At 38.4% G+C, this 14,106-nt stretch overlaps 1 protein-coding gene across 1 annotated transcript; it reads right to left on the reverse strand.

Moving 5' to 3' along the window:
* Positions 1 to 13,236: 13,236 nt before the first annotated feature.
* Positions 13,237 to 13,731, reverse strand: LOC308631927 (transmembrane protein 230). Its single transcript, XM_081263482.1, has one exon. It carries the CDS (start codon positions 13,614 to 13,616, stop codon positions 13,254 to 13,256), a length of 363 nt encoding a protein of 120 aa, XP_081119608.1. The 5' UTR covers positions 13,617 to 13,731; the 3' UTR covers positions 13,237 to 13,253.
* Positions 13,732 to 14,106: the final 375 nt, after the last annotated feature.

Below are 14,106 nucleotides of genomic sequence, written 5' to 3' on the forward strand. Positions count from 1 at the left end.
GATAGTAGGAACATACCTCAACATTGTAAAAGATATATATGCTAAACTCAAGGCCAACATCATTCTACATAGAGAAAAATTGAAAACATTCCCGCTAAAAACTGGAACAAGACAGGGATGTCCTCTTTCACCATTTCTATTCAACATCATGTTTGAAATTCTAGCTAGAGCAGTTAGTCAAAAGAAAGAAATTAAATGGATACAAATAGGTAAAGAATAATTCAAACTATCACTATTTGCTGATGCCATGACTGTATACCTAGGAGATCCAAAGAATTCCACCAGAAAACTTCTAGAACTAATAAATGAATTCAGCAAAGTAGCAGGATATAAAATCAACACCCATAAATCAAATGCATTCCTCCATATCAGTGATGAATCCACTGAAAGAGAAATTAGGAAAACTACTCCATTCAGAATAGCCTCAAAAAAAAAAAAAACAACTAAACCCATAAAACAAAACAACAGCAATAACAACAAAACCAAACAAACCTGGGAATCAATCTAACAAAAGAGGTAAAAGACCTTTACAATGAAAACTATAGAACACTAAAGAAAGAAATTGAAGAAAACCTCAGAAGATGGAAAGATCTCCCATGCTCCAGGATAGGCAGAATCAATATTGTCAAAATGGCCATACTACCAAGATTTAATGCAATTCTTATTAAAATACTGCCTCCTGACCTGCAGGCCAGTATCCTTCCCATCTCACCCTGCAGCTTCTTTTGCTCAAGACAAGCCACAACCAAACAGATGACTTATTCATGCTGTTGAGAGAAAACTCAGTGACTCAGAAAGGCACAAATGTTCCATGTACCTTTTGTCTTCATTGTCAGGTAATTGTGCTCAGCTTAAGTGGTAACATTCTGATTTACCCCTAAACAGACTAGATACAACTCATATTTGGTGAGAATCTGAAATTCAGTACCAAAAAGGAAAAAAAAAATAAGATTTTCAGTTTTGAAATAAAACTTATTTTTTTTATCGAGAATATAATTTTCCTTTCAGTTCAGCGAACATAATTTGAAAAACAAAAAACCAAAACACTACAGGATTCTTCCCTGTTTGTGAACTAACCATCAGATCTTTAAATTCTCCTACGTTTAACTTCAGCTCTGTTACTATCTCCACATTGTAGTTTCTTTGCCCTTTATATAGTCACACTGTGCTTCAAGATCTGTTGCTATTGCTGAGAAAAATGATTATATTTTATTTATTCGTGATTTTCAGGGTCTAGCACAAGTCTTGGTAAGTACAAAGGGAACGTATCATAGTGATGAAGAGCTGTTGGAGAAAGTTATGGTTTTTGGTCACTCAGTACCTCTTTCTGCTTTTCTTAATCAGCACCCCATCATTTCTTTCTGGAAACTATGATTACCCTAATCTGGCTGAATTGTTATTCATAGTGCCCAAGGTGTGGGTGTATCACTCAAGCTGGGTCAATCATATGCTCTCTCCCCACTTTTCAGAGATTGAAAAAACACTGATATTTGTTGGAAATGATTAGTCATAAAGGCAGCTCTCTATAGAGACAATCCACTGATTATTTTAAAAAAATTTTATTCAGATGAAATTCACATGATATGTAATTAATTCCTGTGAAATCAACAAGTCAGTGGCATTTGGTGCATTTTCAGTGTTGGGCAACCATCCCATCTCTGCATTTTTAAGACTTTTTTTTGTCACTCCAGAAAATAATGCTGTACCCATCCCATTAAGTAATCACTCCCTGGTTTATTCTACCACTTCTTGTCACCTAGATGCCTGTTGTTGTTTCTGATCTTTTTAGTGTTCTCTCCAATTCCCTGATCGACTGTATATCCCTTTAATAATTCCTTTTCCATTTAAGTTATTCAGGGGTACTTCCCTTTGGTTGCACAAAATACTTCTAACTAATACAAGAATATGGCTTTTGTGGAATCAGACAAGTTTCCTCAATTGGAATGATCATCAGGATTAAACGAGATGATTTATGTAGAGTGATTTGTATAGTCATAGAGAATATACTATATAAATAATAGATATTATTATTACTACTGGGCCCTACCTGAACATTTAATGAGTGAATTACTACTCAATAAAGTGGCTGATCTTCCCTCTGGTATATTTTTTTTGGCACTTTTTAGTTATACAAATTCCCTATGTTTTTATTTTTTATTTTTCAGTAACTGAAGTTGATAGAAGTCTGATTTGTGTAGGTCAGGTGACCAGGCGCAAAGGACACATCAGAATGTGTGTGCTTGGCATAGGAGATGAAGAAAGTGATTAGGAAATAAATACCCAGAAAAGTGATACGGATATGGGGCATTTTCTCCTCCACTCTTGATGTTTCTTTCCAAGTAAAAGGATAGCAATTACTGTACCCCTCTTGACTTGTTTCCACTTCTTATAATTTGGTTGATAAATTTGAGAGCAGACCCTAAACATGTCACCCACATTAGTCCATTTTTTTCGTTGCTCTAATAAAATGCCTGAAGCTGGGTAATGAATAAAGAAATCAGCTTTTTTTTCTTTTTTTATTGTTGGTCGTTCAAAACATTACATAGTTCTTGATATATCATATTTCACAGTTTGATTCAAGTGGGTTATGAACTCCCATTTTTACCCCGTATACAGATTGCTGAATCACATCATTTACACTTCCATTGATTTACACATTGCCATTCTAGTGTCTGTTGTATTCTGCTGCCTTTCCTATCCTCTACTATCCCCCCTCCCCTCCCCTCCCCTCCCCTCTACTCTCTCTACCCCCTCTACTGTAGCAGCACAATTCACGATAGCAAGATTGTGGAACCAACCTAGATGCCCTTCAATAGATGAATGGATAAAAAAATGTGGCATTTATACACAATGGAGTATTACTCTGCATTAAAAAATGACAAAATCATAGAATTTGGAGGGAAATGGATGGCATTAGAGCAGATTATGCTACGTGAAGCTAGCCAATCCCTAAAAAACAAATGCCAAATGTCTTCTTTGATATAAGGGGAGTAACTAAGGACAGAGTAGGGACAAAGAGCATGAGAAGAAGATTAACATTAAACAGGGATGAGAGGTGCGAGGGAAAGGGAGAGAGAAGGGAAATTGCATGGAAATGGAAGGTGATCCTCAGGGTTATACAAAATTACATACAAGAGGAAGTGAGGGGTAAGGGAAGAATAATACAAGTGGAAGAAATCAGCTTTTTCTGGCTCACAGTTTGGAGGTTTAAGGGCGTGGTCCCAGAATCAGCTTGGTTCTGGTGAGGACCTCATGGTAGATGGCATCACAATGACAAGTGTAGGAGAAAGAGATAATATGGTAAGACAGGAAGCCAGAGACAGACAGGGGTGGAGGTAGGGGTGCAGATCTGCTCTTTGATAACAGCCCTCTCTCAAGAACTAACAAGGTCCCATGAGAACACATCAGTTCCTTCTGAGGGCAGAGCCCACAAGGTCCCACATCTTAAAAGTTTCCATCCCACCTCCCAATACTGCCCCACGGAGGCCTGGCTCCAAGCACACAAATCCTCTGGGACACATTCAAACCACATCCAGCCGGGCATGGTGGCACATGCCTGGAATCCCAGTGGCTCGGGAGGCTGAGGCAGGAGGATCATAAGTTTAGAGCCAGCCTCTGGAAGAAGTGAGGTGGTAGGTAACTTAGTGAGACCCTATATCTAAATAAAATACAAAACAGGACTGGAGATGTAGCTTAGTGGTTGAGTGCCCCTGAGTTCGATCCCTGGTACCCCCTCACAAAAAAATTATATCCAAACCATAGCACCACCTTCTTCTTGTTTCTTGGAAATGAACTGCCTTTGGAAAGCAGAGGTCCTGCTCTGGTTTTCAAGAGACTTGGGAGGGGGGTCCTGAGCCACTGGGACTGGGTCCTGAGCCACTGGGACTGGGTGGGTGATTTCCTTATGTTATTCTTGGATTCCTTTGAGTTCCTTATGACTGCATTACCTGCTGCGTTCTTCTCATTTGGGAGGAAAGAACATCTGTGATTTAGTCAATAGCTAGAGAAGAAAGATACTACTAAGACAGGAAGGCAATGGTGAGCTGAGCTGAGCTGAGTAATAGGGAGGGAGCAATGGTGCTAACGTCCACTCAGTCACTGGGTACTTGGTGTTATTTGCTGGATTGTTGATGCAAAAACATGCCCAGGTGATCCATAGAGAAACTTACCTTTCTGTAATTTAGGAAAGATGGTTGAAGGAACTATCTTTGCCTGCATATCTTGGAAATACTTGAAATAATTTCTGAAGAAATTGCTAACAGATTTTGAAGCTTAACTCTCTTTTGATGGTTTGATTTACAGCCAATGGTTTAATTCCTCTGCAGAGAAAATTAAATAAAGCCAGATGAGCTGGGATTTCTCAAGTGACTCTTTTTTTTTTTCTTAGTTGAGACAATTATTTGTTAAGGTAGTAGGAAATAATTGCTCAAGTACATTATAAGAGAATTTCTTCCAAAGTTAATACTTTGCTTAGGATTAAGTTTTCCTTGGCAAGTTCAACCATGAAGAATTAAGTAGGGGAAATGTTAAGGGAGGATGCCATTGATTGGAAAAAGCGGATTTTTGCAGAATGTACCAATTTGATGGTGATAACAATGTGAGTCAATAAAATAATATGTAGCAATCAGCTCTCTTGAAAAAGAATGATTTGACTTGGGTTAAACATCAAATAGAAAAGATCACACTTAAGGAAAGGAATTCTCCTTTATTATTATTTTTTTAGTTGTAGATGGACACAATACCTTTATTTTATTTTTTTTATGTGGTGCCAGGGATTGAACCCCAGTGCCTTATGCATGCTAGTCAAGCAGCTCTACCACTGAGCCACAATTCCAGCTCCCAAGGAAATCTCCTTTTTAGTCCAACAAATATGCAAAAGTTGTGAGCAAGAAGAGCTAGAGAAAGAAAAGTCTACCCTAAGTTGATATGCTGCTCAGTACACTAATGCACTCTCATGTTTGGGTCAGTATCTGCTCAGCATTTATTAAACATGGTATTGTTATGTGTATAGTATAGGTTGAATATACCTAGAATATACTAAGCCATAAAACTGGCTTTATTTCCTCATCACTAATCTCAAGTTTATTTTCCCCACCATTCCTACATGGGAATAAACTATGTCAAAAAGAAAAAAAGGTTCTTTCTGGCCCTTACAAGAGAAGTGCTAGCTTTAAAGTGTCTCTGGATTTTAGAGAATAAAAAGAAACGAGTGATGTAATTCAGGGTGCGTGGTGAGGGCAAGAGACTTCACAGACTGAGTTCTCAGCACACAGAGGGGGAGCCAGACATTCAAGTTGATTTTTCACTGTTTTCTTGTCAATAAGAAGCTGGAGGGCAGTCTGTAATGCTTTGTAGTCCCAGGGAACTTCTTGTGGTTGCCCACATGTGCCCTGTACTCAGCTGTCCAGCACTGGTGGTTCATGCTGTTCACTGTCTGGAAGATTTCTGAGCTCTCTGTTAGAACTTGGCCAGCATTTAAGATAAAGATAAAAGACTGTCTCTTCCACAGAATCTTCCCTGAGCACCCAGCAGGAAGGAACTGCTTCTTCCTCTAATGTACTAGTTTTTAAAATAACTATTAGGTTACTTGCTGTACTTTACCTTATGTTAAAGATACTTAATTGTCCATATTGGCTCGCTAGTCTGACAGTTTCCTAGGTTGAGGGCTTAGCTCACTCATCTTTCTATACCTTGAAAATTCTTAGAGTTGTAACATAAATAGGATATTCAATAGATGTTTATTGAATGGGATTCTGGTCTAAGTGATTAGCTTCACTTATGAGAGAATAAGAACTTGTCTTTGCAAGTTTTTTAAATTCACAAAGTATTGATAAAAGATATGGAGGACGAGGTACCCACCTAAGAAGTTGGTGAACTCTAAATTGCTGCACCCTTTTGGAAACACAATTTTGCATCAGTCCTCAAAACTTGAAGCACATATCTATTTTAATCCAGCAACTAAACTTATAAATAAGAAGCATAACTTATCAAATTGGCATACACATTAGAATGTTTGTAGTTATTCCCCCATTTCCATGAGCCTGAGCATATAAAAGTCAAGTCATATTGGTCAGGTGGCCAAAAGAATTTGTTCTCCTGTCTGTCCCTTGAAGACACTGGACAAGTTATCTGGAGTCAGTATTGACTCTTCCAGTCTTTCTTCAGGGAAGATTTTTTTTCCTCTGCTTTTCAGCCAATGGTGCTTTATTCCTCTCACTGTGTGTATCATACTTGCGTTTTGGAATGGTCCATAGCTCAGTTGATCCCTAAGAACTTTTTCATCTTGCTTCCTTCTAACGTGTGTGTGCGCATGCCTGCATTTTGTATATAACAAGGTCAGGCTTTTTAGCTTCAGATTTCTTCAGGTCTTCCTCTCATCATGTGACTTATTACCAAGAAAGGAAGAACTTCTGTGAAAGACACAATAATCTTCTCACCAAACAATTTTGGCCCTGCAGAATCAGTTCATAGCTTGGGGTGCTTCCAGGATATACTTGTACCTGTATATGGTGGTTTATATTTCAAAGCTAGTGTCTCCTCTGAAAGTCATGGTTTAGACCTTAACTGTTCCCTGTTTCCAAGCCTATGGACAGCAGTACCTTCCAGTTTTGTTCCATTGAACTGAAAATTAAGCTCTCAGCACTTACCTTTGCAGAAGGGCATCCACCTTCTTAGTTCTTATGGTGAACATCTCAATCCCCAGCTGTTCAGGCTTGAGGCTTGTATAGTATCATCTTATCTGAGATGTGAAATATTGCTTTTTCATTTTCCTTTCCTCTGCAGGGAAGGCATATTCTGATTTTCAGTCCTTCAAGCTATTCCCTATAGTTTCTGTATCCTGAACATACAGGTCGTGAAGACAACAGTTTTACTTAGAAGTAATTAAAATATGAAGCATGAGAATAGAGTGTTTTGCAAATGATTTCACATGGGCATCTAATCAATCCATCTTCTTTCTCACAAAGCAGTTTCCATTTGTCTTTCAGCCACATCATCATTTCTGTGGTCAGAGGTAGTTACAGTTGCTTTCTTCTTTTCTAACAAAGTCCTTCCAATTAGAGAAGGTGTCATGTGTATTGCCTGAGGTTAAATATCTCTTTCATTTTTATATTTGGAGTAGAACAATCTATTCCCCAACATTTACTGAGCACCCTTTGGGCATAATGAACATTATACTTGATCTGGAAAGTTTGAAAAATAGAAAAGCAATTTGGGCTTCCCTAAGCAATTTTGGAGTGAGATTAGAGTATAACTTTCAAATTGAAAATGAAAACAGGCTGGGTTAGTCCTGGGTTTGGAGATACTGACCACGAAATTGAAGAAACCAAGCATGCTGCAAGCCACAGAGACCTGCCCAGGTGAACTCACCATGACTCTGCTGCAGTTGGAGAGAAGCATTTGAGAACAGTCGGGTTCAGAGTCCATAGTGGTAACATGGAGGATATTTGAAAGCACTTCACTAGAATCAAATATTCAGAAAGTGGGGATCAGTGTTAGTTTGAGGAGAAATAAAAAACACGTTTAGGATCTCTTGCCAGAACTTGAAATATTTTCCTGATTCTTGGCTTGTCTAATGCTTTTCTGTTCCAATGCTCAAGGCCCAAACTTGACCTTTCCTTGTTTCTTCCTGTGGATGTAGGAACCTGGTCTTTGCTCTTCTTTCCTTTTGATTGGATTGAGGCTTATAATTTTAGTTATACTGAAGAGATGGATGAAAAATTTTTAGTCTAGTAAATTTTTTAGAAGCATGTTCTTTTATCTCACTCCCTTTTAATATACTAACTGTTCCTTGAACCAGTATTAATTAAACTGAAGTATCATATTTTTTTGTATGTATTTTTGATTTTTACAAAATTTATATATTTATTCTAATTAGGTATATATGACAGCAGAATGCATTTTGATCATTGCACACAATTGTAGCACGACTTTTCATTTCTCTGGTTGTATACGATGTATCATTGCACCATATGTGCAGTCATACATGTACCTAGGGTAATGATGTCCATCTCATTCCACCATCTTTCCCATGCCCATGCCCTCTTCCCCCTCCCTCCCCTTTGCCCAATCACATTTCCTCCATTTTCCCCATGTCCCCCTGCACCCTCCCATGCCCATTATGGATCAGCATCCACTTATCAGAGAGAACATTTGACCTTTGGTTTTTGGGATTGGCTTACTTTGCTTAGCATAATATTTTCCAACTCCATCTATTTGCCTGCAAATTCCACAATTTTATTTTCTTTTAATGCTGAGTAACATTTCATTGTGTATGCATACCACAGTTTCTTTATCCATTCATCTATTGAAGGGCATCTAGGTTGCTTCCACAATTTACCCTATTGTGAATTGAGCTGCTGTAAACATTGATGTGGCTGCATTACTATAGTGTGCTGAGTTTAAGTCCTTTGGGTATAGACTGAGGGGTGAGATAGCTGGGTCAAATGGTGGTCTATCAACAAATATATGAAAATATGTTCAACATCTCTAGTAATTAGAGAAACACAAATCAAAACTACTCTTAAGATTTCATCTCACTCCAGTCAGAATGGCAGTTATCAAGAACACAAACAACAATAAGTATTGGTGAGGATGTGGGGGAAAAGGCACACACACACATTGCTTGTGGGACTGCAAATTGGTACAACCAATCTGGAAAACAGTGTGGAGATTCCTTAGAAAACTTGGAATGAAGTATTATAATTTTGAAGTTCACCTATTATTTGCTTTGTTTTGGGTGATCCTAAAGGTTCTTTAGAGTTGAATAGCCTTACATAAATACTTGAATAGTCTTACAGAAATACTTGAAGAAATTTCTGGACATGGGGCATGTACATAAATGAGTAACATGTTATATTACAGAGAGACTTAAAATATCCAGGTGAAGGGGAACTTCAGTAGACTGACTTTATATCTGTGATGCTAAAAGCAGTACTTGACAAATATTTATTGAGTGTTTGCTTTCACACAATGAATAGAGTGAAGTCCTAGTAAGAAGAAACCAGAAAATAAGAGAACATTTTCAAAACTTAGCTTTTTCACTAGTTTTGCAGGATGTTAGTAGTCTTGCTCAGAAAAAGGGCTCCAAGGTTAAATAAGCTTGAACTGTGCTGGCATAGAGAGGAACAGTTCTCCCACTGGGAGCTCTCAGAGTCTTCAACATGTTCTAAAATGTGTCTCTCTTGACTAGAACCCTGCAGAACTCACTAGGCATACATTTAGAAGAGACGGTGAAGAAACCAGCTGGTAGAGGGAAGGGGAAGGCCGTGGGCACATGTGATGGCAACTTGATCCATCAGCTTGCCTAGCCTAAGAGGTGCCCTGGTAGCTGGTAAAATATTATTTCTGAGTGTTTCCAGAGGACATTATCATTTGAATCAGTATCCTGAGTAAAGAAGATCTACTGGCACCAATACATGTAGGTATCATTCCATCCTTTGAGGGCCTAAGTACAACAGGAAGGTGAAGGGAAGGCAGGACCTCTCTGCTTAAGCTGGGACACCCATCTTCTCCTGCCTGGGACTTTGGAGCTCCTTGGTCTTTGGACTCTGGGACTTAGACCAGTGGCAACCCCTGCTACCCACTTTCTTAGACTTCAGACTAAATTACACCACCAGTTCTGCTGGTTCTCTAGCTTTCAAACGTCATAATATGGGCCTTTTTGGCCTCCATGATCATGTGAACCAATTTTACAGTAAGTGTCTCCAGCAAATCCCCTCCCCCTCCTCACATACGACCAATCATGTAGTTATGTGGGTTGGAAACAAATGATCACTCAGTTCCACTGTCTGTAAAGCAGGCCCTACTCTTTGACACTAGGAGAGGGAATTTCCTTATTGTCATCCACATCATGTGTTATGTATGTATATAATGCCCCCTGATATCACTCTACCCCAAACCTCTATACACACTCTGCTGCACCCCACTCTTGTGAGGGCTCACAGGAGTGGGCATTCCATCCTTGTGTGTTCAAGCTAGTGTGTTCGGTATTGAATGATTATGAAATTACTTCATTTCAAGAAATTTAATACCTAAAAGTTTATAATTTTCATGATTTTCAAATTCATTCATACATGATTTTTTTTAGTTCTCCCAGCAATCCCATAAGATAAATATTATTGTTATTATCATTTTACTGATTAAGGTATGTACTTCTTCATCTCTTTAAGGGTAAAGCCTGGAATTTTAGGCAGAATGAGTATTCATTTTGCAAATATTACAGTTAGAAATTCAGGTACCCCTCCCCTCCCCTCCCCTCTTCTCTCTCTACCCCCTCTACTGTAATTCATTCCTCCCCCTTGTATTATTTTTACCTTTCCCCTCACTTCCTCTTGTATATACAGGGTAAAAATGGGAGCTCATAACCCACTTGAATCAAAGTGTGAAATATGATATATCAAGAACTATGTAATGTTTTGAACAACCAACAATAAAAAAAAAAAGAAATTCAGGTACCTATGCACAAAATATGTCTTTATTTTTGTTTCCTTCTTTATTTCAAATAATATCCATCATGTATCTTATATGTTCTAGTTATTAAAAGAATGAAAATACATGAAGGATAATGAAATGTGAATGAGAATTATGAAGTATTTTGGGGAAAATTATCTTGGTCTTCATTTTTAAGATAACTTAAAAATGGTCATGAAAATAATTTTAAAATCTACCATTTCCTAGTTGTTTTGTTCTGTGGATTGTTGAAAAATCAGACCCCCTAACTAGAATCCATATGAAATTATAGCACAGTGTTCTCCTTCAAAATCAGTGCTTAAACTTATATGTACTTTGAATGTTGCTGCCAGTAATTCGTCATCCCACCACTAAAGAAATCTGCTAACTTTGGTTTGTGTAGAGGGGAGTGAGGAGAGGGGTGGGGCTATGGGGATGGGAAGGATGGTAGAATGAGACAGACATTATTACCATATATACATGTATGAATACATTAGTGGAGTGACTCTGCACCATGTACAGCCAGAGGGATGAGAAGTTGTGCTCCATTTGTGTACAATATGTCAAAATGCATCTACTGTAAAATTAATTAATTAATTAATAAAAAAAGAAATTTGCTGCCTGAATATCGTTGGTAAGTAGAGATGATCTAAACAGCTTTTTGGCCAAGACTATGGAACATTTGCAATATAGAGGCAAGTTGATGTGGAGCATCATGGTATTAAAAGAGTTCACAAAAAACTGCAAATGGGCAAAGAATTTCACAGAGAGAAAGTAGCAAGCAGAACTGGAAGAAAACAGATGGGTAAGTCTGTTAAGTGCCAGCCCACAGCTGGTATTTTGTTTTCAGGAAAGATATTCCAAAGAGACTTGTCAAATATAAAATAATGTTTTACTTTGCTGCTTAAATTAGATTTTACATTTGGATTCATCATGAAATAGAACACTGTTGATTCAGCATCCTTCAGAAAATGCTGTGTTTACAGTACAGTGTGTATTCATGTCTTGGCTTTGACAAGAGAAGTCCATTTAGTCCTTTATCCTAAAGATCTGCCCTTTTTTGATGAAGTCCACCCCACTGCCTATCCCTAAAAGTAAAAATTAAACTAAGTCCCTTACCTCCCTTTATCCAAACATCACTGGAGTGGGACAGTTATCCCTGAATTCCTTCAGTCCTCATTGTGTGTGTGTGGTAGGGGCTGGGTGGGTGGGTTATATAGCAACACTTCAAAACTAACTTGCTAGAAATCAAATCTTTTTAGTTAATTAATTTTACTTTTTGATTTATACATATTTATGAACTACAACATGATGTTTTGATTCATGTATTATTGGTTAATGATCAATTCGGAGCTATTAGCATATCATCATTACTTTATGGTCAATACATTCTGAATCCTCTCTTGTAACTATTTTGAGACACACGTGAGGCATCACTGTTAACCACATTCACCCTCTGGGCCCTAGAACAGCAGTACTTATTCCTCTGTGTAAGGGTGACCTGTGTCTTTTCTCTATCTTTCCTCCCCACTGCTCTCCCAGTTGCCAGTAGCCACATTCTAATCTCAACTTGGGGAGATTGGATTCCATATATGAGTGAGGTCATGCAGTCATGTGGTGTTTGTTTTTCTGTGGCTGACTTTGTGACTTAACATAAATATCACCAGGTCTGTCCCAAACTGCAGGATTTCATGTGTTTTTAACATACCTTTAATTAATTAATTAATTAATTTATATGTGGTGCTGAGGATCAAACCCAGTGCCTCACCTGTGCTAGGCAAGCACTCTACTGCTGAGCTATAGCCCCAGCCCTTTCATGGGTCTTTGCGGCTGGATATTGTTCTATGAATATACATACCATAATTTCTTTTTTTTTTTTTTGGATTCTGACATTTTAATTTCTTTTGAATATAAGTCACTTTTTCAAGCAAAGAAATAGAATCAACCTAAGGATGTGGTCCTTCAGGGATCCAAGCCAAGTCTTGAGATCTTCAGCAGAATGACACTATAGTACCAGGTGCTACCAATAGTTATACACTCTAAATAGTAACCACTTATCTTCATTTTTTTTCATTAGGGAACAGCCAGAAGTTCAGTCTTTAAAGGCATGCTATATAGAACATCTTGATCTACAAAGGATAGAATGACCCAAATTATATGCAGGCCATCCTATTGCGAAACAAGATCAGAGCTGGTCAAGGATTGGTTATCAGAGACAGTGCTTATACTTTGAAATTTACTCTGTGGCTCAAAAAATTCCTGGTTCCTGTCACTAAGAAACAAAGTAAAAAATATTACAGATGGATCCACATTAACATGTGGTTTTAGGGAGGTCTTCCACCAGAATGTGAAAGTAGAGTTAAGTGTAGGGGATAAGATCTTTTGATATTTTAAAATATAACTAACTAAGAAATTAGACATACCACACTCTTTCATTTGCTACAATAACAAATTGACAAAGACTATTTAAAAGAAATGCTCAATATAAAGAGGGTGGGAATGGTAACACTTTCCACTACAGGATAATCTCCTGTTTTCCCAATTAGCATTGCTATTCTTCCATGATACAAATTCATGTGGAAAAACTTGTTGAGTTTTGCCACCGCCAGATGAAAAACACAGCGTTTCCTAATTAGCTAATTAAGCTCAATGAACATTTTTGGGATGGAACCATAAACTCTGGCCATTGTTTTGTCAAACATCTGCAAACTGCATAACTCCTCAGCCCTTAGCCATAGTTTCTGTTCAATATCTTAAAGCTGAGTTTAGTTCCACTGTGACTTGTCTCAGGGCTGAAGTGAGTGTTAGTCATCAAAGTCTGGAATGTCATCATAGGAGTAACCCCGGTAGCCTTTAGACGCATAGTAGGCGATGCGCAGATGGTAAAATCCTGGCAGGAACACCAGAATGCCAATAATCAGGACAGGAACGGCCCGGTCTGCCCCCCCTTTGCTAATGTAGCCTGACAGCAGGAGGGAGCCTATGATAATGAGAAAGGCGCCAATCAAAAACAGCACAGTGGCAAGTGCAATTGCCTTATAAGGGATCTTAGGAGGGCTTTTCTTAAACTGAAGGTCAATGTAGCCATCATCTGTGCTGGAGAGCCTTGAGTATTTTACTTTACTACTGGGGATTCCAGTAGCCAGATTAGTACGAGACGGCATCATAACACACGGACACAGCTACAGTCCGAGCACCGCGCTAAGACTGGAGCTAGAGAGGAACTCGCCCACGGCTACCAGCCGAGGCGTCCCAGGCCTCATGGCACAGCCAACCTAACCGCCGACCACCATAATTTCTTTATCTTTCATTTTTTGATGGACATTTAGGTTGATTCCATATCCTGGTTGTTATGAAGGGTGTTGCAGTAAACATGGGAGTGCTCTTCAACTCACCAATTCCATTTCCTAGGGTCCTCTACCCACTAATGGGATTGCTGGATCCTAAGATCTGAGAAACCCCCTTACTGTTTTCCATAATGACTCTACTAATTTCTATTCCTACTAACAGTGTTTAAGAGTTTTCCTTTCTATATATTCTGATCAGCATTTGTTTTCTTTTGTCTTTTTTTTGATAATAGACATTCTAACTGGGTGAGGTGTTAGTTCATAGTGGTTTGATTTTTGTTTTCCTGATGGTTAGTGATGTTGATCATTT

This window comes from Spermophilus citellus, assembly GCF_964194105.1.
Source record: "Spermophilus citellus genome assembly, chromosome: 12".
Lineage (NCBI taxonomy): Eukaryota > Metazoa > Chordata > Mammalia > Rodentia > Sciuridae > Spermophilus > Spermophilus citellus.